The 25920-nt window shown below is 43.6% G+C and overlaps 1 protein-coding gene across 1 annotated transcript in view; it reads right to left on the bottom strand.

The window, feature by feature from the left end:
• The window catches only part of LOC128822745 (ubiquitin-associated protein 2-like), a 197181-nt gene that overhangs the window by 4239 nt on the left and 167022 nt on the right, over window positions 1-25920 (bottom strand). Inside the window, exons 21-23 of the mRNA XM_054004556.1 lie at window positions 3884-3962; window positions 2234-2448; window positions 20-119 (exon numbers count right to left, since the gene is read on the bottom strand). Of these exons, the coding sequence (XP_053860531.1) occupies window positions 20-119; window positions 2234-2448; window positions 3884-3962 (394 nt within the window). The remainder of the gene's footprint in view (window positions 1-19; window positions 120-2233; window positions 2449-3883; window positions 3963-25920) is intronic.

Consider the following 25920-nt stretch of genomic DNA (forward strand, 5'->3'; position numbering starts at 1 on the left):
AGCACAGTGGTAAGCATACCTGCCCCATAGCCATGCTGCCCATAGCCACTCCCTTGCTGAAAAGCAGTCGACGTGGTGTTCAGGTTGACTCCATGCTGTTTAGCAGATGCTGGAGGTACCTGGACAAAGGAAGGAAACAAAAGACTGTTAACCACAGAATGGCACACAAAACACAAGGTTCCTCTGCCATCTAGTGGAGAAGGCACCTTCACCTTGTGGGAAATTCAATCTGGAGTTGGGAGTACTGGGCTGACATGGGGCATGGCACTCACGCTTCCGGAAGTAAATTGCTGTAGTGGCTTTATGCAAGCTCCAAGTTTTCTGCCGGAGCTGCCCCCCTGATTACAGCACAACCCTCTCTCAAAACAGGCTGTGTATTTCTTTAGAATAATAGAATCATTAAGGTTGGAAAAGACCTCCAAGATCATGTCCAACCTTCAACTGAACACCACCTTGTCAACTAAACCATGGCACTAAGTGCCACATCCAGTGATTTCTTGAACACTTCCAGGGATGGTGACTCCACCACCTCCCTGGGCAATCCATTCCAATGCTTAACAACCCTTTCTGTGAAGAAATTCTTCCTGATGTCCAACCTGAACCTCCTCTGGCACAGCTTGAGGCTATTTCCTCTTGTCCTGACCCTTGTTCCCTGGGAGCAGAGACTGACCCCCACCTGGCTGCACTCCCCTGTCGGGGAGTTATAGAGAGTGAGAAGGTCTGTCCTGAGCCTCCTTTTCTCCAGGCTAAACATCCCCAGCTCCCTCAGCAGCTCCTCATAGGACTTACTCTCTAGACCCTTCCCCAGCTCCGTTGCCCTTCTCTGGACACACTCCACCACCTCAATATCTTTCTTGTAGTGAGGAGCCAAGAATTCAACACAGGATTCGAGGTGTGGCCTCACCAGTGCCCAGTACAGGGGAATGATCACTGTCCTGGTCCTGCTAGCCACACTATTGCTGATACAGGCCAGAATGCCATCGGCCTTCTTGGCCACCTGGGCACACACTGGCACATGTTCAGCTGGCTGTTAACCAGCACCCCCAGGTCCTTTTCTGCTGGGCCACTTTCCAGCCACTCTGCCCCAGCCTGTAGCACTGCAGGGGGTTGGTGTGACCAAGTGCAGGACGCAGCACTTGGCCTTGTTGAATCTCTTTCATACACTGACTCTAAACAGCAAATTGTCACCCACAGAATCAAATGAAACACCAACTCCTGCCCAAGTCTGTTTCATAAGACACAGTCATACAAGGCCCTAAAATAGAGTCATGTACCCTTCTGCTTGGAGCATCCCTCTTCCCAAATAACATTTCCCCTCCTGAGACTCCCTGCTCTCTGAGTTAATCCAGTCTCCTCAATGCTCAAAAGGATTTCTTAGGCATTCTCATCTTTCTGACAGCTTTGGATCTCCCTTTGACTATCTGGAGGGTGCTACAGGCTTTCAGGAACACCAAGTCCAAGAGCTGCAGCTGTCTGCTATTTATAGTAACCTGCATGGGAATTCATGAGCTCTGGCCTTTTAAATTTCCCATTTTCTTGAGGAAGAGACTGCAGCTATTTTCTCATTCTTGCATGTTTTTGGAGATTCCTTACAGACTGGGAATGATGACTATTCTGCTGCCATGAGACCCCACCTGGAGTATCATATCCAGTTCTGGGGCCCCCAGTATGTTGTGATGCACTAAAAAAGACCTCTTAGAACAGGTCTAGAGGGCCATGAAAACGATCAGAAGACTGGAGCACCTCTCCTCTGAAGAATGGCTGAGAGAGTTGGGGCTGTTAAGCCTGAAGAAGAGAAGGCTCCAGGAATACCTTATTGTGGCCTTTCAGTACTTAAAGGGAGCTTATAAGAAAGACACAGAAACATTTTTTTACCAGGATCTGTAGTGACAGGACAAGGGAGAATGGCTTTAAAGTAAAAGAGGGTAGATTTATATTGGACATAAGGAAGATGTTTTTTACAATGAGGGTGGTGAGACACTGGCACAGGTTGCCCAGAGAAGTTGTTGCTGCCCCATCCCTGGAAGTGTTCAAGGCCAGGTTGAACGGAGCTTGGAGAAACCTGGTCTAGTGAAAGGTGTCCCTGTTCATTACAGAGGCAATGGAACCACATGATCTTTAAGGTCCCTTTCAACCCAAACCATCCTGTGATTCTAAGATGTAGGTTTGGGCTGAAGAGAGCAAAACCAGAGAGGCACACAGGGAGGGTTACAGTTTAGGCTATCACACTTACAAACATGGTTGGCCCATATTGGAACGCACTGGGAACACCGGGCACACCAGCATAATAAGGTAACCCAGTGTAGCTGTACCCCGGGGGCAGGGTCGGATTGAGGAATGGCTGCTGAGTTGTATGGTGAGTCTGAGTCTGGTTCTGCTGCAACTGGGCGAGCGTGGTAGCAGGAGCAGGGGAGGCAGAATCCCCACGGCCAAATTTTGTTATGTCACCTGCGAAAGAACAAACTCATCAGAAAAGCTATTAAAGCTACACCAGAAGTGGAGAATTCAAAGGATTCAAAATATCTGAATACAAGTAGACAACTACAGAAGAGAACACATCCTATGCTTGAAAGCCTGCAGTTGTTCATGGGAAGCCTTCTCCCAGTCTCTGTTCCTGATGGCTACAGGGACATTGCCTGTTAGTGGCAGAGAACTCCATGCCATGGCTAATCCATTGTTAAAATGGAGATACCAATACTTACCTATCTCACACAATCTGAGCAGATTGATTATATTAGATTATTGCAATAAAACATGCTAAAAGCAAAACTATGGTAAACAGCCAAAGAGCAAATAGTTGTTGGGTTAAAGTGTGACTCTCCTAGAGGTTAAACTGATTAGCTAAGCTTCATGGGCTGAAAGCAAGTTAGGATTTGCAGGAAGTGATAGGAATATTTTTGTCAGTCTATTTGCCAAGCATGACTAGAGTTAATATGTCTGGTTCCTCACACCACCTGTTCTGGAAACAATAGGTGAAGGCCAGGAAAGCAAAACTTGCATCGTGGCCCACCATTTTTAAGAAGTAGGAAGGGAAATTTGGTTATTACCCCAAAAGCAGAGTCCCAAGAGAAATGATTATGCAGCAGAAAAACTCCTGAACACTTGCATTTTCTGGTGGTCTACAGAGCACCATGCTCACATGTTTTTAGGGAGGTGACATATATCACTCATATCTATCTCATTCCAAACTAATATTCCTTTATGTTGGTTACCAGAAAGTATGACAACACTTAATATCATCATTATAGGAATTATAACACCTATAGCTACAGTTTTAAGCTGTAATCAGATTGTAATGAAAGAAAATCACTGGCTGAAAATCCTGGATAGCATTAATGTCATCTTTGCACAACAATAACTGAAGAGTAAGAGCAGGAATGAACAAGGGCTTCTTAGACCACATGCTTTTGGGAATGAAGTCCATTAGATTTGGAGAGGATGAGAGGGAGCCTGCTAGACGCAGCTCCTGCTGAGAACATACAAGTACTAAAATAGCAGTAACAAAGGAAAGCAAGCCAGTTAAATTTCAAGAAGAATCATTAGGCTATGGAATAGTTTTCAAGCACCTATAAGCGCTTGGGAAGGACACTAGATGACACTACCATTTAAATTTGTAACAATTTTGCACTTATTCTCAAAGGGCATCCAACTTACTCCCAAGAACCTCTGAGTCACATATGAATTACTGACCAAAACCATGAAGAAAAAAAAAAATTAAAAACAAAATCGATGTCAGTGTTTAGAGAAAGATGCTTGCTTTTGTTTGGCTAGTTTGGACTGATGGGTTTAACTGTCTACAGAAGGGGAAAATTACTGCTTTTTCAGCAACAGCAGGATGACCAGCACATCTCACTCACCATCCTCATGTTTAAATAATACTCACCTGAGAAGGGGTTGTTAGCAAGGCTTCCATCTCTGCCTGTCAAGGTTGCAGGGGCAGGGAATGTAATTCCATAGTAATCCTTAGAAAAAGACATCATAATTTATTAATAGCTGAAATGCTGAAACCATAAGAGCTGGACAACTCTTATGAACCCTTATACTTTTTATAATATAACCCTTATATTTCTTGTAAGCATAAGACATTTTTAAAAGTAAGACCTAAAGGAAGTTTGGGCAGAAACTGACCTTATCATTTACAGCATAGCTGAAGGTTTACCTGTATCCTCAACTTCAAAATAAACCTATTTTACAGACTTTTTTAATATCATAGACAAATACTTAATCTCTTAATGGTAAATTAAAGGCAACGACTAAACGCTTACCCCTCCCAACCTGCAGCTCTGAGCTGTCATATTCCAGTGAGACTGTGTCTGGAAGAGCAACAGACCATCAGAGGCCAAAGACCTAGGTTCAAGCCAGGACACAATGTGGATGTAGTCTAAATGTTTTAACATGCTCTGATTTCTAAAAGTAAAAAACATCAGCTAGGAAAACAGCACAATTATTTAAAAATCTGCTGAAAAAGAGTTACCACCTGATTACTGGAAAATTTACTTTATGTTACAAGAGAACTCAGATCAGTAGTCTCTAAAGTGAGGTGCACAAGACAATCCACTGGGGTGCATGAAGAAATTGGTTTTGGTATAATAAATACAATTTTAAAAAATAAAAATAGAGCATGAAAATAAAAATTTGTTCTCATCCTTTTTTATTTTCATGTATGTTTTATAACATACATATTAGTACAATAGTATACATATATAATTTATAAATAAAAATATATTGGGAGTGCGCACAATTTTTTTTGCTGATGAGGTGGTGCAATCAAAAAAGGTGGAGACCACTGCCCTAGATCATTCTTCTACAGGAAGGTAAGAAAATCCTCACCCTAGAAAGCTCTCACTTTGACAGGACATGCCAGCAAAATCAAAGCAGTATTTTGTCTTCAGTTTGGGACAAAAATAGAAAAATTTGTCCTTCCCTTTCTGGGTGAACTGCACATATGAGGCTGGTACTCTACTAAGTAATTTTCCTCCTAATTCTCATGGTTTTCTCCCCACCACTCCAATCCATCAAGAGTGTCTTGCATTACAATGTAAGGTATGTATTCTATCACCACCTATATCACCTTCTGATGAGCTGTTAATAGTCACTTGTTTGCAACAGCTGCCCAATGCACACAGCCTAAAGGGGGGGGGGGATCTCTGCTAATGGGACATCAGGGACTCACCAGCATGACTCAGAATTATATCATCCCATTGTGAAATTCCCCGCCCTGGGGGAGGAATCGAACATTCCTACCTGTATGTAATCTGTGACTTGGGACGGCATGATACAACCAGTGGACCTCCAGAGAAGGACCAGACCTTACTACAGGGTCACTGCTTTGACAAGGCCACATCCATCACTCCAACGGGACTGCTACCACCACCCTGGACAACAGGGTGTCAGGTTATATTCTGACTTTGTTGGTTTAAGCCAATGTTCCTGTAGTATTGCCATTTTTGTAATTGTCCTATTAAATTGTAGTTCTGACTTGGAATCTCTTGCAACATGTTTCTGTGGAGTTAATTCCTCCTGCTGGCTTGCCTTCAAACCAGCGCAAAGAGTTAATGCTTTAACCATTTACATATCAATTTTCATAGTCTTCAACATTGGAAAAGCATCCTCCTCCTTCATATCCCTCTCTCCAAATTCCCCAGCACCTTCTGCCTTGCTGCATTTCTGCCCATCCCTCCCATCTCCTAAACCCAGTCCTCCATCACTGAACATGAAACCATCTGGCAAGGATTTAGCATTGCAGGTGTTTTCTGTAATTTGAAACTGTGTTATAGTTCATCCTCCTTTCCTTCCCAGTTAATTCCATCTCAGCACCTCCAGCATGAATCACTTAGCAAAACAGCCAAATTAATATTAAAAATCTTTGCAGGTTACTCAAAAGCAGCACTCCCATCTCCTTCTAAGGAACATCATAACACAAAAAGCAGATTTGGAGAAGAGATCTGAACAGGATTCATTGGACATGAACTGGAACTGATGGAGTGTGGATATTCTCAGTTCAGTCAGAGAGAAAAAGAGAAATATTTCTGCCAGGCTAAGCCTGGGAAAAAGTCCGAGAGGAATGTAAACAATCTATTATCTTGCTTTCCGTTCATATTGTTTATAGATATGTTCTACCACACTGACCTAAGTCCAGTGTACCAATCAGGTGAAATGTTTTTACTTTAAGACCAATGGAATTAATGTTCACGATGTTCTCTATAAAAGAGAGACGTACTTTTGAATAAACATTCATTTGCCTTCTGAAATCGTACAAGTCATTTCGCCCGTCCCTGTCTCAACAGCGTCAACACAGTAGCATTTTTTCCCTATAGAAATCAGAAAAAATAAAACCAAATCCACATGAGAACAGGATCGAAGGATTGCAATTATTACCACTGCCCCTCAGGTAGGGGATGTGCTGGTTTTAGCCAGGATAGAGTTAATTTTCTTCCCAGTGGTTGGTATGGGGCTATGCTTTGGATTTGTGCTGAACACAGGGTTGATAATATAGAGGTATTTTTGTTATTGCTGAGCTTACACAGAGTCAAGGCCTTTTCTGCTCCTCGTATGGCCATGCTGGGGAGGAGGCTGGGGGTGCATGAGAGGTTGGGAGGAGACACAGCTGGAACAGGTGACCCCCAACTGACTCAAGGGCTATTCCAGACTATGAGACAATATGCTCAGCATATAAAGCTTGAGGAAGAAGGAAGAGGGGAGGGGACACGTTTGGAATGATGGAGTTTATCTCCCCAAGTCCCCATTTACATGTGATGGAGCCCTGCTTTCTTGAAGGTGGCTGAACACCTGCCTGTCCATGGAAAGCAGTGAATTACTTCCTTGTTTTGCTTTGTTCGTGTGTGCAACTTTTGCTTTTCCTATTAAACTGTCTGTATCTCAACCCACAAGTTTTCAAGGTTTTACTCTTCTGATTCTCACCCTGATCCCTCTGGTGGGGGAGTGAGTGGCTGCTTGGGGCTTGGTGCCTGGCTGGTGTTAAATCACGACAGGAAAACCACATCAGCACTGAATAGCCTTATCCCACACACCTGTGCATACACACATTCAAAACAAAAAACATTAGAAAATATGAGTGCAAACCAGTTACGTTTACATTTCATTCCCACCCATAGGAAAACATCAGAAGAGATACTCTGCTCATCAAACAACATGGGTATTTCCTGACCTACAAAAGGCATGCAGGAGAAGGTGCCTAAAGTCAAAACTGAAACATCAGGAATAGACTCAAAATGCAAGACAGAAAAGGACTGAAAAACAATGTGTTCTGACGTAATAGAAGTGAGTTCCACCAAGCAGCTCACTAGGTAGCATGCACACCAGGTAAGGCATTTATAAGATCTCTACTACACAGGCAGCCTGCAACAGACTAACAGAAAAGATAGCATATCCCAATGTAATATTGTGAAAAATGCATATTATATGATTGGCTTTTCGCAAATATTAAAAGGAATACTATATGCGTTATGTTGGAAAGTTGTATTAATTTCTTTGTAGTACTGTATTAATCCTTTTTAAGTAGTATGGTAAATATAGTTTTTAGGCTATAGCATAATATTAAAATAGAAACTATGTGATGTAAGATACTTTTTGTAACTAGCTCAAAGAATGGATAAGATAACCAAGAAATTCTTCACATACAGATAACAGCAACAAGACACCAAAAATTCCAATAGAAGAATTATTGCCACCTTATTGGGACTATTCAGACTTCTTCCAGACTTCTAGGACCCAAGAAATTCTCTGGCAAAAGGGGTCCGCTTCGTGTCCTGAGGGTGTGAATGAATGTGTGAGAGTGAGTGAGAAATAACAGTGAGTAAATGTAGATGAATGAAAGTATATGTAATGTAGCTTCTTTATTTTAAGATTCACTTTATCTCCTTGGAGGGAGGTGTATTGTATTGAATAGTATTGTGAGAAAAAGGGTTTTTTTTTTGTGTGTGTAGTCAGAAGAAGGTGGTATTCAGGTTGCTAGAGAAAGTGGGAAACAGGCAGGGGACAAATAGATAAAATCTTGAAAAATGGGACAGAAAACCAGTAAGTTGGATACAGGAAAGAAAAAAGGGAGTAAAAAGGTACCAGCAGAGATACCCCATGATAGCCCTTTGGGAGTTATGTTAGCTAACTGGGATAAAAACCCTTGTACAAGGAGAAAGGACAAAGTAAAGATGATTCAATTTTGTATGCTAGAATGGACAAAGAAGGAAATAGGACCTGACCACGTTTATTGGCCTAGATACGGCTCTTTTGAAAGTTGGATTTGTCAGGCTTTGAATTTATTTGTAAATTCAAAAGAACCATTTAATCCAGAAGAAAGAGAATATGCCACATGCTGGACGGGAGATTTTAGGAGAATAAAAAAATCTTTAAAGTATCAGAAACCCCCGAGACAAAGCAAGAAAAGAAAAAGGGGAAAGAAAAGGGCTGGGAACAAGAGGAAAAAAAGAAAGAAAATGATTGGGATCCTTTGCAACTAGTGCCTCCTCCGTTTCCACTTGCTCCCCCGCCATTCGCGGCTGAGCCGCTACTCCCGGCCCCCGTCCCACATCCGGTTTCATCGCTCGCGGCTGTCCCTCCGGTCCCGGTCCCCATCCTGGCCCCGGTCTCGCCGCTCGCGGCTGCACCACCGGTCCCTGCCCACATCCCAGCTCCGGCCATGCCGGTGAATTTGTCTGCCCGAGTCCCGGCTGCCTGGCCCGCGGTCGCTCCGCCAGCCATGCTAGGGGTCCCGCCTGCCCTGTGGTCTGTGGTCACCGCGCCGACCATGCCAGGGGTCCCGTCGATCCCGGCCATCTCATCCCCGACCGCTTTTCCCACGGCTGTCCCCACTGCCCCATCCCCGGTTGCTCTGCCCGTGCCAGCTGCGCTGGGCGCCGCGGCTGCTGCTGGGGCCGCCCTGCCTGCTTTGTCTGTGCTGGGAGCTGCCGACCCTGCCGCCATGAACCATGTGCGGGCCATCCACGCTCCAGTTTGGTTTCCACCGGAAGACCCTCCTCCTTTGACGGCTCTGGCAGCAGACCCCGCCTACGCCCTCCCCTTGGAGGACCAGGCCTTGGCATGAATCCCTCCCCTCACACCCCTTCCTCCGACACTTTCATCTATCCCTGCCCTGGGTCCCGTTCCCTTCGTAATGACAGCTCCTGCTGTTCAGGAAAACTCTCTCCCTGAAGAAGATCCACCTTACCGAAACACAAGAAACTCAGTTAGAAGACAGCCCTCTCCTGATCTTTCCTCAAAACACAGCAGAAAGGCTGTAGAGGATAAAAACCAAAAAGAGTGGGATGAAGAGATTGGTTTATTTCCACTATGAGAAGTTCCAATGGGAGAGGGTGGAACAGGGTTTGTAAACATCCCTTTGACTTCTTCTGAAGTCAGAAATTTTAACAAAGAAATAAAAGAAATTTTGGAAGATCCCATAGGCACAGCTGAGCAATTAGACCAATTCTTAGGTCCGAACATTTATACTTGGGAAGAGATGCAATCTATAATGAAAATAGTTTATTCTCAGGAAGAAAGGCAATTGATCAGAGCAGCTGGAATAAAAATTTGGGAAAAAGAAAACCAGCAGGGCCCCCCAGGAGATCAAAAAATGCCAATAGCACCTCCTAATTGGGGTCAAAATGATGAGGAGGGGAGGAAACACATGCATGATTGCCGTAATTTGATAATCAAGGGAATAAAAGAAGCGGCACCCTGAGGGCAAAATGCTAAAAAGGCTTTTGAGGGACAGCAGGGGAAAGAAGAATCTCCAGCTGAATGGTTAGGCAGACTTAGGAGAAATATGAAACAATATTCCAGAATGGACCCTGAGACTGTTGTGGCACAAACTCTATTAAGGATTAATTTTGTCACTAATGCCTGGCCAGATATTAGAAAAAAACTAGAAAAAATTGAGGATTGGCATAATAGATAATTAGAGGATTTATTAAAGGAGGCTCAAAAAATTTATGTCCGAAGAGATGAAGAAAAAGCTAAAGAGAAAGTAAAAATTATGGTAACCACCATGCGAGAAAAAAATTTCCAGAGAAATGTAAAACACCCAGGCACCACTCCTAGACATGAAGGTCATAGAGAGAGGGGAAAAGAACAGAACCCCAATACAAGCCAAATCTCAGGAGCATTCCAGAAGCATCGGTTTTTACTGTGAGGATGAAAGATTTTATAGGAGAAATAGCCCTAATCAGATAAAAGATCTGAAAATCTCCTGAGAAATGGGCCCCGAGGAGGAATAGGGAAGTCATAGGCTTTATATTTTGGGGGATAGATACTATCTGGAGCATGTGATAATTTTAAAAGTGGGTCCCCAAGAAGAAAAATTAGAATTTGTGGTAGACACAGGGGCAAAAAGAACCTGCCTATTAAATACTCCAAAATGTTATAGTGTAAGCAAAGATACTGTAAAAGTAACAGGGGCAAAAGGAGAGAGTTTCACAGTCATTAAAGATGTGGTAATCGAGGGAGAAACTAGAATTTGGATGAGGGATGCCTTATTGGTCCCTGGGGCAGGTAGCAACTTATTGGAAAGAGACTTACAGGTGAAACTAGGAATAGGGGTTATACCAGAAGAAGGGAAAATGACAGCTAGAGTTTTAAAACTTGGCCAAGAGGATGAGGAAAAAATTAACAAGGAAGTTTGGGCTGGGGAAGGAAATAGGGGAAGATTAGATATTGACCCCATAAGGGTCACGACTGAGAGAGAAGATTGTCCCATACGTGTATGTCAGTATCCTATATCCTTAGAAGGACAGTAAGTTTTGAAGCCAGTAATAGAAGGATTAATAAAGGATGGGACATTAGAACCTTGTATGTCTCCTCATAATGCCCCTATTCTCCCAGTAAAGAAGCCCGATGGGAACTATACATTGGTACAAGATTTACAGGAGGTTAACAAAAGAACTCGGACCCACTACCCAGTGGTAGCAAATCCCTACACTCTTCTAAGTAAGGTTCCACCCCAGCATCAGTGGTTTAGTGTAGTGGATCTTAAAGATGATTTTTGGGCTTGGCCACTGGCCGAGGAGATGCGAAATATCTTTGCTTTAGAATGGGAGGATCCACAAACTGGGAGAAAGCAGCAATTAAGATGGACAAAATTACCACTGGGGTTTACTGAATCTCCAAAGTTTTTTGGGCAAATTTTAGAAACAATACTGCAAGCTTTCCCCACTCCTCCTGGAATACAAATTATCCAATATGTGGATGATCTATTATCTGGGAAAGCTGAAGTTAGGGAGGCTACTACAAAACTTTTGAATTTTCTCAGGGAAAAAGGATTAAGGGCATCAAAAGGGAAACTGCAATTTGTAGAACCAGAGGTAAAATATCTTGGATACCTAATAAGTAAGGGTAGCTGGAAGCTCAACCCCGAGAGTATTGCAGGAATTTTATCCCTTCTCCCTCCCTCTTCAAAGAGGGAAATCAGAAAACTACTCAGATTACTGGGATATTTTAGATTATGGATAGATGTGTACACACAGGCAATAACATTTTTGTATGGAAAATTGACAGAGGGAGATGATATTACGTGTACCAAGGAAGATGATGTTAAATTAGAAGAGTTGAAGTTAAAACTGGCCTCAGTACCAGCTTTAAGCTTACCCTCGTTAGAAAAACCCTTTCATCTGAATGTAAATGTGGAAAATGGGGTAGCTCATGGAGTTCTGGTTCAGGAGTGAGGAGGAGTAAAGAGACAAGTAGCTTATTTATCAAAGATGTTGGACCCAGTGAGTCACAGCTGGCCAGTATGTATTTGAGTTATACCAGCTACTACAATCCTGGTAGAAGAAAGTCATAAGCTTACTTTTGGAAGTAAACTAATTGTGTGTACATCTCATGCAGTTTGAAATGTGTTAAACCAGAAGGCTGAAAAATGGTTGACAGACTCTAGAATGTTAAAATATGAAGCAATCTTGATAGACAGTGATGACTTGACACTAGAAGTAAACAGAAGTTTAAATCCAGCTCAATTCTTATATGGAGAACCAGTAAATAACCTAATACATAATTGTTTAGAAATTATCCAATACCAAACAAAAGTTCGAGAAGATCTTGAAGAACAAGCCCTTTCAGAAGGGGAAATAATCTATGTGGATGGTTCCTCCAGATGTCTACAAAGAAAAAGAATATCAGGGTATGCAGTAGTTGATGGAAAAAACATGCAAACTATTGAAAAGGGAAAATTACCCTCAATCTGGTCAGCTTAAACCTATGAATTATATGCTCTAAAAAGAGCACTGGAATATTTAGCACACAAGAAAGGAACTATATATACTGATTCAAGGTATGCCTTTGAAGTAGTACATAACTTTGGAAAAATTTGGGAAGACAGAGTATTACTTAATTCAAGAGGAAAGGGATTAGTACATGAGGGACTCACTTCAGAGGTTTTAGAGGCATTAAACTTACCTGAAGAAATAGCTGTAGTACATATTAAGGGACACCAAAAGGGAATGACCCCAGAAATAAGAGGAAATAATTTGGCAGATCAAGAAGCTAAAGATGCAGCAGAAAATGGGGCCGAAAGGGTTAGTTTAATTTTAACCCCAAACAAGGAAAAATTGGAAATTCCAGAGTTTAGTGAGGCAGAGAAAAAAGAATTAAACAAAATAGGAGGCGAACCAGATGAATCAGGGAAATGGAAACTTCCTGATGGAAGACAATTACTTAATAAAACACTTACCAGGAAGATATTAGAAGTCATGCACCAGAAAACTCAGTGGGGTACCCAGGAATTGTGTGATCATTTTTTAAGGAACTATGGGTGTATTGGGATTTTTGGATTAGCAAAGCAAGTAACTGAAAGATGTATAACTTGCCAAAGAATAAATAAAAATGTGATGAGAAAAACAACATTAGGAGGTCGTGAGTTAGCTCATCGACCATTTCAAAGTATCCAAGTAGATTTTACTGAACTTCCTCAAGTACAGAGATGGAAGTATTTATTAGTAATGACAGATCATCTAACTCATTGGGTTGAAGAGATTCCCACTGTCAAGGCCACAGCCAACGTGGTATGTAAAACCCTTTTGGAACAGATCATTCCCAGATATGGGATGGTTAATAGGATAGACTCAGACATAGGAACACATTTTACGTCAAAAAGTTTACAGCAAATAACTCAAGCCTTGGGGATAAAATGGGAGTTACACACCCCATGGCATCCACAGAGTTCGGGCCAGGTAGAGAGAATGAAGCAGACTTTAAAGAGAACTTTGACTAAATTAATAGTTGAAACCCAAATGTCATGGGTACAATGTCTACCTTTAGCCTTATTGAAAATCCGAATACAACCCAGGTCCGACCTGGGAGTGTCACCTTATGAGATGATGTTTGGATTATCTTTTCTGACCAACCAACATGAAACTGCTACCTATGAAGTAGGGGAAATGAGTGTTAAAGGATATGTGAACACCATTGCAAAAACTCTTGAAAACATGCGGTTAAAAGGGATAATCCCTGAAAACCACACCTTTAAAATCCATAATATTCATCCAGGGGAGTGGGTGCTAGTAAAAACTTGGAAAGAACAGTCTTTAACTCCACAATGGGAAGGTCCTTTTCAGGTATTGCTGACGACTGAAGCTGTGATCCGGACCAGTGAACGAGGCTGGATTCACGCCAGCAGAATCAAAGGACCCATAAAAGAACCCAAGGAGTGGACGATAGCATCTAAATCGGGTGATACCAAATTGACTCTTAAATGGGGGCAGGGTGGTAATGAACTGGGAAGACCAAAATGATCTAGGAAATGTACAAAGAATCACACCTAATTGGGAAATAAGACTGAGCTTACATTAGTGGTTTCAAGTACCGCCTGGACAAGTCCTGAGACACCTGCAATACTCTCCTTGGGGAGGAATACTGCCACTTCAAACAAGAGGATCAGGACTATTTTGGACAGAGAAATCTTGTATTCTGGCCTTAGCCTGTGACTTATACAAAGAGGAGGAGGAGTTGCAACTTCCATCAGTGCCATATCCTATACCCTGTTTGATTCACCCAAATAGCCGACATGCTAGCTGGGTTAAATGTAAATGTTTAAATTGTGGGAAAAATTGATATTGTACTTCACACAATCGACACCCTCATTGCAGGAAGTGTCAAGTGCCAAATCGATCCCATCTCCAGGTAGAACTCGAAGCAACTGAAATAAAAACTTTTTTTTGTGGATGGGAATTATTAGTGCCTGTTGAATGGGAGATACCTGAGGAATGGTGGGAAACCACAGTTAAGGAGTGTCAAAAACTACTTGCCTGGAAATTAGCTAAGAGAAAATGACAAGGAAATAGAGGGCAAGACTGGATTGGCCTCTGTATTCGCCACCAAGAAGATCAAATACACCTGCTGTGGGTTGCAACCCCATAGGCATGGGAGGTGGGAGTATAAGCCATACTGGACCTCTGTTATCTCTTTTTCTGTCACTCATTTTTTGTCTTTTCCCTTTTGGGATACCGACGAAGTCATGTCACAGGTGTTACTGAAAGCTGTATATGGAAAGACACCGAGATTCCTTTTCTATTTCTCACACTCATGTCAACAGTCACTGTTATAACCCATCCAAATTAGGCAATTGCATGCACAATGGGAAAAAGTACTGGATTGTGGAGAATTTAGGAACAAGTGGTAACAGGATGGGAAGTCAACGACCAAAAGGGGAGAGATGGAATTGTCTCACATACACAATTGGGAATAAAGAACAAGATTTGATAAAAGAGCAATTGATATACAAAAAGGCTAAGCCAGCACATCAACCTAAGCCTGTTCCAAGCTCACTTGACGATTTCTATACAAAACTTGAACAGTAATTAGAAAAAGAAATAGATATCTCAAGAATGGGTAAAAATCAGTTTGTGGAATTGAGGGAAAGAATAAGTAGGGAACTTAACATAACCAACTGTTGGGTCTGTGGAGGGGCTTTGATGTCAGAAGAATGGCCATGGAAAGGCAGCAGCTTAGGCCCAATTGAGCTCCTTAAGTGGAACCAAACAAGTATAAATGGAGAAAACCGACCAGAGGGGTGGATTTTGAGTTCAATAGTCATAGGGGAAGAATGTCTCTGGCGCAATGGGAAAAAGTTCCTTCATGAAGTAGGAAAAACTCCCTGTAAAAGATATAAGGTTAGTAATGGAACTTCTGTATGGTGGGTCCCAGAAGAACCTACCATGTACTGGACCCAAGAAAAAGTAAAAAAAGGAAATTGTAAGTATAATTGTAACATTAGACTTTTTAAATGTAATGATACAGGCAAAAATCCTTACTTTGGCATCCCGGAAATATATAGATCAACCAGAAATTGACTATTGGAAATCTCCAGATGGCTTATTTTGGATATGTGGAAAAAAGAGCATACCCAAAACTCCCCTCTCAGTGGAGAGAGAGCTGTACTCTGGGAATCATACAGCCAGGATTTTTTCTTTTACCAGGACCTGATGGAGATCAATTCAGGATACCAGTTTATGAGGATCTAAACAGAAACAGAAGAGATTTGATTGGAGGATTAAAAAAATGGGGAGATGAGGAATGGCTCCCTGAACGCATATTAGAAACGCATGGGCCCACTACCTGGGCACAAGATGGGAGTTGGGGATATCGGACCCCAGTTTATAGGCTAAATCGTATTATAAGACTCCAAGCCGCTGTAGAGATAATAACGAACAAAACTGGTCAGGCAATGGAATTAATATCAAAGCAGCAAACCCAAACAAGAGTGGCCATTTATCAGAATAGGTTGGCTTTGGACTACGTATTAGCTGAAGAAGGGGGTGTTTGTGGAAAATTTAATACATCAGATTGTTGTTTAAAAATAGATGACAATGGAGATGCTGTCCTGGATATAGTCAATGATATCCAAAAAATCGCCCATGTGCCAGTTCAAAAGTGGGAATCAATGCTAAATACTAGCTGTTGGGATATCGTATTGGGAATAGAATTGTGGAAGAAGTTAGGCTTCTTCCTTTTATGTACTATAGGTGGTCTAATATTTCCTCCTTGTTTGATCCCCTGTTTCATTTGGCTCATCACCAGTGTAGTCCAAGGCATGCAGGTAGTGACCATGCCCATGGACCAAAAATTGACTACATCTAAAATGGCACAAAGGATTATGGTGTTAAAGAAACAAAATAATATAGAAGACCCGTTCAAAGAAGCGAGATTGATTTTTGAAAAAAATGAGCGAATGATGAAGGCTAGAAAACAATGAATATTGCTCGAGCCAAATTAGTAATAAAAAGAAAATAGAGGATTGTGAAAAGTGCTTATTATATGGCTCTACGCAGATATTTACTATATGTATTTTGTTATATTCATTAGAAGTGCTGTATTAATATTTTTATAGTATGGTAAATATAGTTTTGTAATTACAATGGAGCTTTTGTAGTTAAAATAGAAACTATTGAAATGGAGATTTTTGAAGTTCACTTGAGTTAACAAAATAAATTAAGCATTTAAATTTTAGCTTGTAGAATTATGTGTTGAATTTTAACCTTTTACTTAAGAAACCTCTGCCATGGTACAAAGGGCATAGGAAAATGCAAATTTCTGAAGCTTCTTACATAAAGAACAATACTGGAGGAGACCAGGAGATGCAAAGAACCCAGATAAAGGGGCTCCTCTGTCTCCAAGCTTATCAAGACTGACAGACGTACTCAGATAAGCACCAAAGGAACAAAAGCCAACGCGCAAAGGAGAAAAATTCAAAAGTTCAGTCATGAGGAAGACCACAATCTTCAGCCTCAGAGACCCCCATGCAGCCACCACAGCAAACCACACATGCCCAGAAGGGCGTGGACCTATTTAGCATGAGAGGTGAGGACAGGCGGGGCCTGGGGTTGAATATCCATGAAAAAGTTGTGTAATGTATTGCATATGGAACACCTTTGTGAATAAAGATGTGGATCAGACCGAGGCTCGGGGCACAAGGTTTTGGAGAGCTATCTCACTTGTGCCGGGCGCTGACATACATACCCACTTCATAACTACATCAGGATGTGGAGTCTATTTATTCCGCTTATTGCTTCACTATGTACGTGGGAAGAAAGGAATGAGGTACTTGGATCGAGATAGCAGCTGCAGGACACCTAAATCTTCCAGAGAAAAAGAATTTATGACTCCCTTAGCAGAAGAAACTAACTTCTTCCTGCCTCGCTCGGCCCTGAAGACGCCACAGGATTAAGAAGACGTTGACACTGATCAGACAGAGTTCTTTGTTTCAACAGAATTTATGCATCATGTATGAGATATATGAATATGCAACAGACTATTGCTCTTAAGGTCTAATTCTTTGTTCACAAGGCATGCTTTTCGTGGCTTAGTGCCCGAGAGCATCCGGACGTCCGTAATTCTTTGTTTTATTGTCCTTTATGCTCCTAACTCTGATTGTCTAAATTCTTATTGCTCTAATTTTATTACTGTTTTTATACTACTGAACTTTAAAAAATTTTAAAACAAGTGATTGGCGTTTTTCATACTATTAAACTTCTAAAATTTTAAGAAAAGTGAATGGCGTTTTTCACAGAAAGTAATCTCCACCAATGGATGGCATAGGAGTTACTGACAAAACTTTGGGAGGGGCGAAGGGCATTGTGAAAAACGCCAATCACTTGGTTTTTAAAATTTTAAAAGTTTAATAATAATAAAATGGTTATAAAAATAGTAATACAATTAGAGTAATAAAAATTTAGAATTAGGACAATACAAGACAATAAAGAGCAAAGAATTACGGACATCCGGATGCTCTCGGGCACTTAAGCCACGACAAGCATGCTTTGTGAACAAAGGAATAACCTTAAAAGCAATAGCCTGTTGCATATACAAAACACTTCATGATTATGCATATATTTTATTTAAAACAATAAATTAGTCTGGTACTTGTCAAAAGTTTCTGTTAATCCCCAGGCGCCTTCGAGTCTAAGTCAGGCTTGAAGAAGTTCATTTCTGTTGATGAGGAAAGCCATAAATTCCTCTCCTCTAGAAAATTTAGCGGTTTCTGTAATTGTTATCTTTGTGCGAAGAATTCCTTGATTATCCCATCTCTTTCTTGAGCTAGTTTAAAAGTATCTTACATAGTATAGTTTTATTTTAACATTGTGTTATAACCTAAAAATACATTCAACACACTACTTGAGAGAATTAATGCAGCATAACTTTCCAACATTACACATATAATATTCATTGTAACATTTGCGAAAAGCCAATCATAAAATATGCATTTTTCACAGGTATAAAAGGCAGAGCATCCATTTTGTAGATGAACATGTGGCTGATAGTCACAGAGACTCACAGAGCTTCAATTATTCCTTATTCAGTCCTTTTGTTGTATTTTTGTTAAGGTTTAATAAACCTTTGTAATTTTAAATGTGAGCAGTCATTTCTCACAATGATCACTGCAGCCCAGGCTGCCCTTGAGCTTCACATTCCCCACCAGCCCCTTCTTGTTGGTGAGACAAGGTCCAACACAGCATCTCTCCTTGTTGGCTCCTCTATCACTTGGAGAAGGAAGTTGTCATCAACATATTCTTGTAAACTCTTGGATTGCTTGTGTGATAAGTTAGAAAGGACTCTTTGTTCATCAAGACAGAAAGGAGAAGCCTTGTGTAGATAACAGAAAACCAAAGGAGAAGTCTTGTGTAGATAACAGAAAACCGCAAGACAGAAACTAGCTAGTATGTTGATTACTTAAGCTGACTGTGTAACTAGAACTTAGAAGCATATAACATATACCCTTATATGGAAAAGATCATTACAGGGCCGTGGACTTTCACAGAGGAAGAAGAGAGGAACCTTCCTCAAACGACCACCAGAGAGTAGAAGAAGACCCCCTAGCAAGAGAGGGCACAAGCGCAGAGTACACCCAGAGATACCGCGGACACGGAAGGGAGTATAAAAAGACTGTGGGAAGGGGGAACCAATGTGAGCCGTTGGCGGAGCGCTGACTCCCCGGCTGCACCCAGCGCTGTTTGCTTGCCATTGCTTGCTGTAATCAATAAATTTCTGATTGACTCTCGAAAGGCTGAACAAGTTATTTGCCTCAATTTATAACACTTGTGCCATGCTGTTGTGTTGTCCTTCCAGCAGATGTCGGGGTGAAGTCCCCACCCCCATGACGACCAGGGCTTGTGAATGTGAGGCCGCTCCTATCTGTCTATAGAGGACCTCATCAGTTTGGTCTTCCTAGTCAGGCAGCCTGTAGCAGACCCCCACTATAACGTCACCTGCCCCTGCCCTGAACAAGTGCAGAATGCAAAAAAACTAGTAAAATATTCGGAAAACATGTCTGTCCCTGTTGAGGGTTTGGATTTCTCCTTTTTTTTTTTTCTTTCTCTCAGGGAATTTTGTCCCATTTGTTTCCTAGGAGATGATAATGACCGGTACTTAAGAGACAAAAGAAGTGGCCAAAATGGAGGGAAGGGTGCAGCTGGCTACTCTCTTAGCTGGGGGGTTTTCTCTTGGGAAGAGCAGAGATTCCTCGAGATTTTGGCTGGAGGATGAGGGGCTGGGATCAGCTTCTCTCTCTATCTCTTGCTCTCCGGATCGGAGTGGAGACAGGTGGGGTTTAGTGCTGGACGGTTGCTGCCCAGAGGATTGGCTGCCACTGTGGCGCCTTTGTCTTCCCACTGCTTCTCCTACCATGGGTGAGTGTACTAGTTTGAAAGCAAACCACTGGGAGATCCCAAGTCAGAAATACAATTTAATAGGAAAATTAAAATAAATGCATTAATACAAAAACACTGAGTCAGAATACAACCTGACACCCTATTGGTCAGGGTGTTGGTAGCAGTTCGATTAAATGGTGGTTGAACTGGGACCTTATTAACACCTGACCTTACTGGGAAAAGACCCTCACCATCTACTTGAGTGCCCATGGGGAAAACCTAGGACCCCAAGCCCCTCCAAGGGAGCCTCTCCTGGCTGCTTGCGGGAGCCCGGCTGCCACTGCCCAGCTCTGCTGCCACTACTTCGGGTTTTTTCCTACACTTTAACCCGATACCCCATGTCTGTGCAACCCCCTGCGGTTCCTGCTACAGCTGCAGAGTTTCTGCTACATTTTGTTTGCCACCCCCAGGGTCTGCTCGCCTCTGCCATTCCAGCCTGCTACTCTAAGGTTCCCGATAAAGCCCATCTCGCCACCCAGAGGGGCACCGGGACCAACTGCCCCTGTGGGTTTGTAAATGAAGCCCCTTTTCTATCTCTTCTGCTGGCTCCCCTGCCATTAGAGTGTGGAGAGAGGAGGCTGAGCTGGCACCACAATGCCCTCTGCAGCTGCGGGGGAATCACTGCACCTTGCCCTGCCCTGCTGGGAGCCAACAGCGCCCCTGCCGGCTGTGACCATCACTGCACCAAAGGGGAAAGTGCTTGATGGCCAAAAGAAGGCTGTTACTGGGTTTCTGGTTCCGTTTGTTGTTGCTGCCATTGTTGTTGTTTGTTTGCCTTGTTATACATGCACACACTAGTAAAGAACTGTTATTCCTTTTCCCATATCTTTGCCTGAAAGCCCTGTAATTTCAAAGTTATAATAATTTGGAGGGAAGGAGGTCATATTTTCCATTCCAAAGGAGGTTCCCACCTTCCTTGGCAGACACCTGTCTTTCAAACCAAGACAGTCACCCTGGCAATTCCAGAGAGACACAAATCACTGCAGTATGCTGGGGCCTGGCCCAGGCCTACTGAGCCCTACTTAACACCACTCAGTGCTCTCAGGGATACAAGAAGGTCTCTGGATCTGACAAGACAACAAGCCCTGCAACTACTCCAACCCCTGTGACAGGCCTTGCAGATGAACCAAAGAACCAACATGTGCCGGTATCAGTTGCCCCTATACAGAAGAAATGTACACAGAGGTCAGCTCATAAAAGAGCTCAGTAAAGGAGGACAAGGAGGGAGGGTGAAGAGGGTGAAGCAGCAGGATTGTCACAAATGCCATTCACATGAACAGGAGGAAGAGGAAGAACAAATGGTAACCACTATTCAATCTCTATCCTTAAATGAGCTGCAGGAGATATGAAAAGATTTAAACTGTCATCCAGGTGAGTATATTATTACTGCCTAGCTGTTCTGATGCTGGGATAACAGAGCTAGCAGTTTGGAAATAGAGGGTAAGGAAGTCAAGCAGCTGGGATCACTTGCTAAGGAAGCAGGCATTGACAAAGCAATGGGAAAAATTACATAAGCCCTCAGTCTCTGGAGGCGACTCCTGTCAAGTGTGATGGAAAGGTATCCCTAGAAAGAAGATATTCCATGTCACCCAGGACTAGACTGCAATTGAGAAAGGTATCTTACACCTGAGGGAATTAGCCATGTGAGAGATGATTCATTATGACCTGGACAATGGGTAATTGCATAAAGATCCAGACAAAGTCCTATGACTACAACCCATGAAGTGGAAATGTGTACAGAACACACCAACGGTGCATGCCAACCCATTAACAACATTAATCTGGAAAGACAATACACTACTAACAGTGGATGAAGTGGTTCGCCATATCCGGGAATATGAAGACAGTATTTCTTCCTCCCTCATCTCAGATGTGAAAAAAACTGTCCGATAAACTGACCCAGGAGTTCCAGCAATTAAGAGGGATATCACAGAATGGATAAGGTTGGAAGGGACTACCAGTGGTGTCATCTGGTCTAGCCTCCCTGCTCAAGCAGGATCATCCCAGAGCACATGGGACAGGATTGTGTCCAGATGGTTCCTGAATATCTCCAGTGAGGGAGACTCCACAACCTCTCCAGGCAATCTATTCCTGTGCACAGTCACACGCACAGTAAAGAACTTCTTCCTAATATTCAGGTGGAACTTCCTGTGCATCAGTTTCTGCCTATTGCCTCTTGTCCTATTGCTTGGCACCACCAAGAAGAGTCTGATTCCATCTTCTTGAAACCTCCTTTCACATACTTATATACATTAATGAGGTCCCCTCTCAGTTGTATCTTCTCAAGGCTGAACAGGCTCAACTCCCTCAGCCTTTCCTCATAAGAGATTCTCCAGCCCCTTAATCATCTCTGTAGCCTTCTGCTGGACTCAGTCCAGGAGCTCCATGTCTCTCTTGTACTGAGGAGCCCAGAACTGGACACAGAACTCAAGATGTGCCTCACCAAGGCTGAGTAGAGGGGCAGGATCATCTCCCTTGACCCACTGGCAAAGGTCTTCCTAATGTACCCCAGGATCCCATTGACCTTCTTGGCCACTGTGGAAACGCAGCCAGATGGGATGAATAGTGGTTTAGCCTCGGTACCATATACAGGAGGCATCAACCTGAGACCATGGGAAGCAGGGTATGGAAAGGGAGATATCTAGTCTGGTCATGGCGAGAAGAGTGTGGTCATGGGAATTAGTATGTTGATTGTATGTTAATGGAACTATTCTATATTAAGTCATGTCTCTGGTTCTTGTTCTCAGTTGGTTCAGAGCGTGTCACATATAAGGTTATGTTCCGAGGATTGGACCCTTACCCTCAGAATACCCCTATATCTTGTTACATTTGCCATGCCCCCCGGTCTCTGGATCTTGCCCCTTAGACTACGTGGTTTCTGCGTTTGTTATTTTGCTATTGAAGTTCTTTATTTTTGGGCAAATTCATTGTACCCGTTCCTCTATTTATGCCACGCTCCCCCCAGCTGGACGGGACTTGGGATTGCAGCGAGCCGGACTGCAATAGGCCACAAGGGCACACTGCTGGCTCATGGATGCCTACGTCCTTCTCCACAGTGCTGCTTTCCAGCAGGTCAGCTCACCCTGTGCTGGTGCACGGGGTTATTCTTCCCCAGGTGCAGGACCCTGCACTTGCCTTTGTTGAATTTCAGATGGTTCCTCTCTGTCCATCTCTTCAACCTGTCAAGGTTATTCTGAAGGGCAGCACAACAATCTGGGGTATCAGCCACTCCTCCCAGCTTTGTGTTGCCAGCAAACTTGTTGAGGAGGCAGCTGCCCTTTCAGCCAAGTCATTGATTAATAAGTTAAACAATACTGGGCCCAGTATTGAACCCTGGGGGACACCACTAGTGAAATGCCTCCAACTAGACCCTGTGCCACTCATCATGACCCTCTGGGATCTGCCATTCAGCCAGTTCTCAACCCACTTTACTGTCTACGCATCCAGTCCACACTTCCAGAGCTTGCCTATGAAGATGCCGTGAGAAACAGTGTCAAAAGCCTTGCTGAAGTCCAGGTAGACAATATCCATGGATCTCCCTTCATGCATCCAGGTAGTTATTTCATTGTAGAAGGCAATCAGGCTGGTCAAGCATGACTTCCCTTTAGTGAATCCATGCTGACTGCTCCTGATCACCATCTTGTCCTCCATATGTGTAGACATGGCCTCCAGATTGAGGGCTCCATCACTTTTCCAGGGATTGAGGCGAGGCTGACTGGCTGGTAGATCCCTGGGTCCTCCTTCTTGCTCTTTTTGAAGATCGGGGTGACATTTGCTTTCTTCCAGTCCTCAGGCACCTCTCCTGATCTCCACAACCTTTCAAAGATGATAGTGAGTGGCTTTGCTATGATGTCTGCCAGCTCTCTCAGCACTCCTGGATGCATCCCCTCAGGGCCCATGGACTTGTGGATGTCAAGTTTGCCTAGGTGTTTTCTGGCCCAATCCTCCTTGACCAAATGAGTGTCTTCCTCCCACCATTCCTTTACCCTGCTCCCCTGTGTCAGAGATCCCTGAGGGCTGGTCATGTCAGTGTAGACCGATACAAAGGCGGCGTTCAGTAACTCTGCCTTCTCTGCATCCTCTGTCACTGAGATCCCCCCTGGATTTAGTAATGGGCTCACATTATCCTTAGTTTTCCTTTTGTTATTGTTGTATTTGAAGGAGCCCTTATTGTTGTCCTTAACTGTTACAGTGATTGACAAGGGTGTTGGCCAACCAAATATGTCCCAATATGTGGCTGCAGCCACCTCACTGGCCAGGACCAGAAGGGACGTGGAATTCAAACCAATGAGAGCATCCAGACAGGGTCTTTCAAATGCCTTCTATAAAGGAAGGTTGGAAAAATAAAGCTCTCTGTGCCACACGAACCTCCGGGGTGAGTGATTTCTATTGCCTGTGCCCTCACCTCCCACACGTGACCTAACATGTGGTGATCCTGACGTGATAAGAATTCAGAAGCACAGAGCAAAGAATCCATTGGTGTTAGAGCTGGAAATCGGTGTAAAACCAGATTATAAGCAGCATTAGAGCTGGGAATCGGTGTTTGGAACTGAAAAAACACAGCGTGGGAGCTGGGATCGGTGTCAGAACCGGATGACAACAGCTGGGGAGCTGGGAATGGCGGGAGAGCCGATATGGTGATAAACGGGGACTTTGTTAAGTAGTGGAAAGTGCTACTAGGTTTCTAGACCTGTTTTTCTGGACTAGAATCACTTAGGAGACCATGGGAGCTTGGACGTCAGAACCAGAAAACTCCGTAATGAAGGTACTGCTTTTCTTCTTTCAAAGAAGAGGGATAAACCACGATGAATGAGCTCTACAAGGTTTATTCACGTGGTGTGAAAACCATGAGCAGCACATAGCAGAAGGGGACATTTTAAATTTGCCCTTTTGGGAGAGGGTTGGACAAAATATATGTGCAGCAGTCTCATTTGGCGATGATGCAGCCATTGGTATTATAAAACCATGGATGTTAGTTCTGGACTTATTAAAAAATTTGGATTATGAAAGGCAAAGGGGGAATGGCAGCAGCGCAGCCGCCTCTTCGTTCTACCCTGCGCGTAAGCTGGCTTTGCCACAGGAGCCGGCGGGCCCTGGCCGCTGCAAAAACGTGCCCTACTAAAATGGGACTGTGGCTGACCGATGCGGAGTGGTCGTGGGAAGAGGCACAGCCCCAGAAAGTGGGGGAATTGTGGAAAACTGAGACCATCCAGGGGCTGCCCGAGCCGAGGACGCCAACATTGTCCAGAGAGCCAGTGGTGCCGGTTGCGCAATCTGGACATGCGAAGAGATGGCGGCCGCCACAGCCCTGGCAGCCTACCCAGGTAGGCACAGCACGCCACCCTGTTCTGGGGGAACAGACCACGTGGTAGGCGCTCCTGCCCCTCTGGGATACTGTGCCATGCAGCCGCTCCGAGCCTTCCCGGGACAAAGGGGAATTCTGCAGCCATTACACCGTGCCACGTGGCCACTGAGATCGCCCCCCCCACCATTCGCACCGGGTCTGGCCGCACTTCCCATCACCAGGGAAACCGAGTGGGCTGGCTCCAAAGCCACGCCTCGATGGAGCCTGGCCGCACCTATATTGAGGGATGTGCCTACCCCCCGATCCTGCCTGGATCAGGGGGAGGGGCCCCACACCCAAGCCAGCCTCCATGGAACACAGCCACACCTCCAGTGGGAGTGGCCCTGCCTCCGACCTGTCCCCAAGGGCGGGTCTGGGAACATCACCACCAGGAGCTCCTGCAAGCCTCAAACCCGGAAAAAGAGCATGGGGAAAGTCCCTGAGAGGATCCCGCCCGGCTAAAAAAGGTGGAAAGAAACGTGTGGGGGTTTGGTGCTGTGGGAGCAGAAAAATTCGAGTCTGCCCAAAGAGATGGGGCCGGATACATGAGATAACTGTTTCACAGCAGCTGAAACCAAGTTACCCTCTTACTCAGTCCAGCGAAAAGCCAGCTTTTCCCTGCAAATGGACAATGAGAAGGCAAACGAACACCAAGTTTCTACCTTTCAAAAGCCTCACAACCACCTTACCTGACATATCAAGGTTTTCATGTTCCAAAAACTCTAATAAAAATACTAAAGGGTTATCAAACAAGAGTTGCAGGATTGTACAGCTGTTTGTGGAATCTACCTTAGAGTTCATAGTACAATATTTATTATTATTGCTTGCATTTGCTAGGACCAGAGTCGATAAGCCTGTGATTGCTAGTTCTGCTAAAGTTATTTGGAAAATGTTATATTTCTGTATTAGGCAGTTACTACTGTGTCT

Source organism: Vidua macroura (assembly GCF_024509145.1).
Source record: "Vidua macroura isolate BioBank_ID:100142 chromosome W unlocalized genomic scaffold, ASM2450914v1 whyW_random_scaffold_38, whole genome shotgun sequence".
Classification (NCBI taxonomy): domain Eukaryota; kingdom Metazoa; phylum Chordata; class Aves; order Passeriformes; family Viduidae; genus Vidua; species Vidua macroura.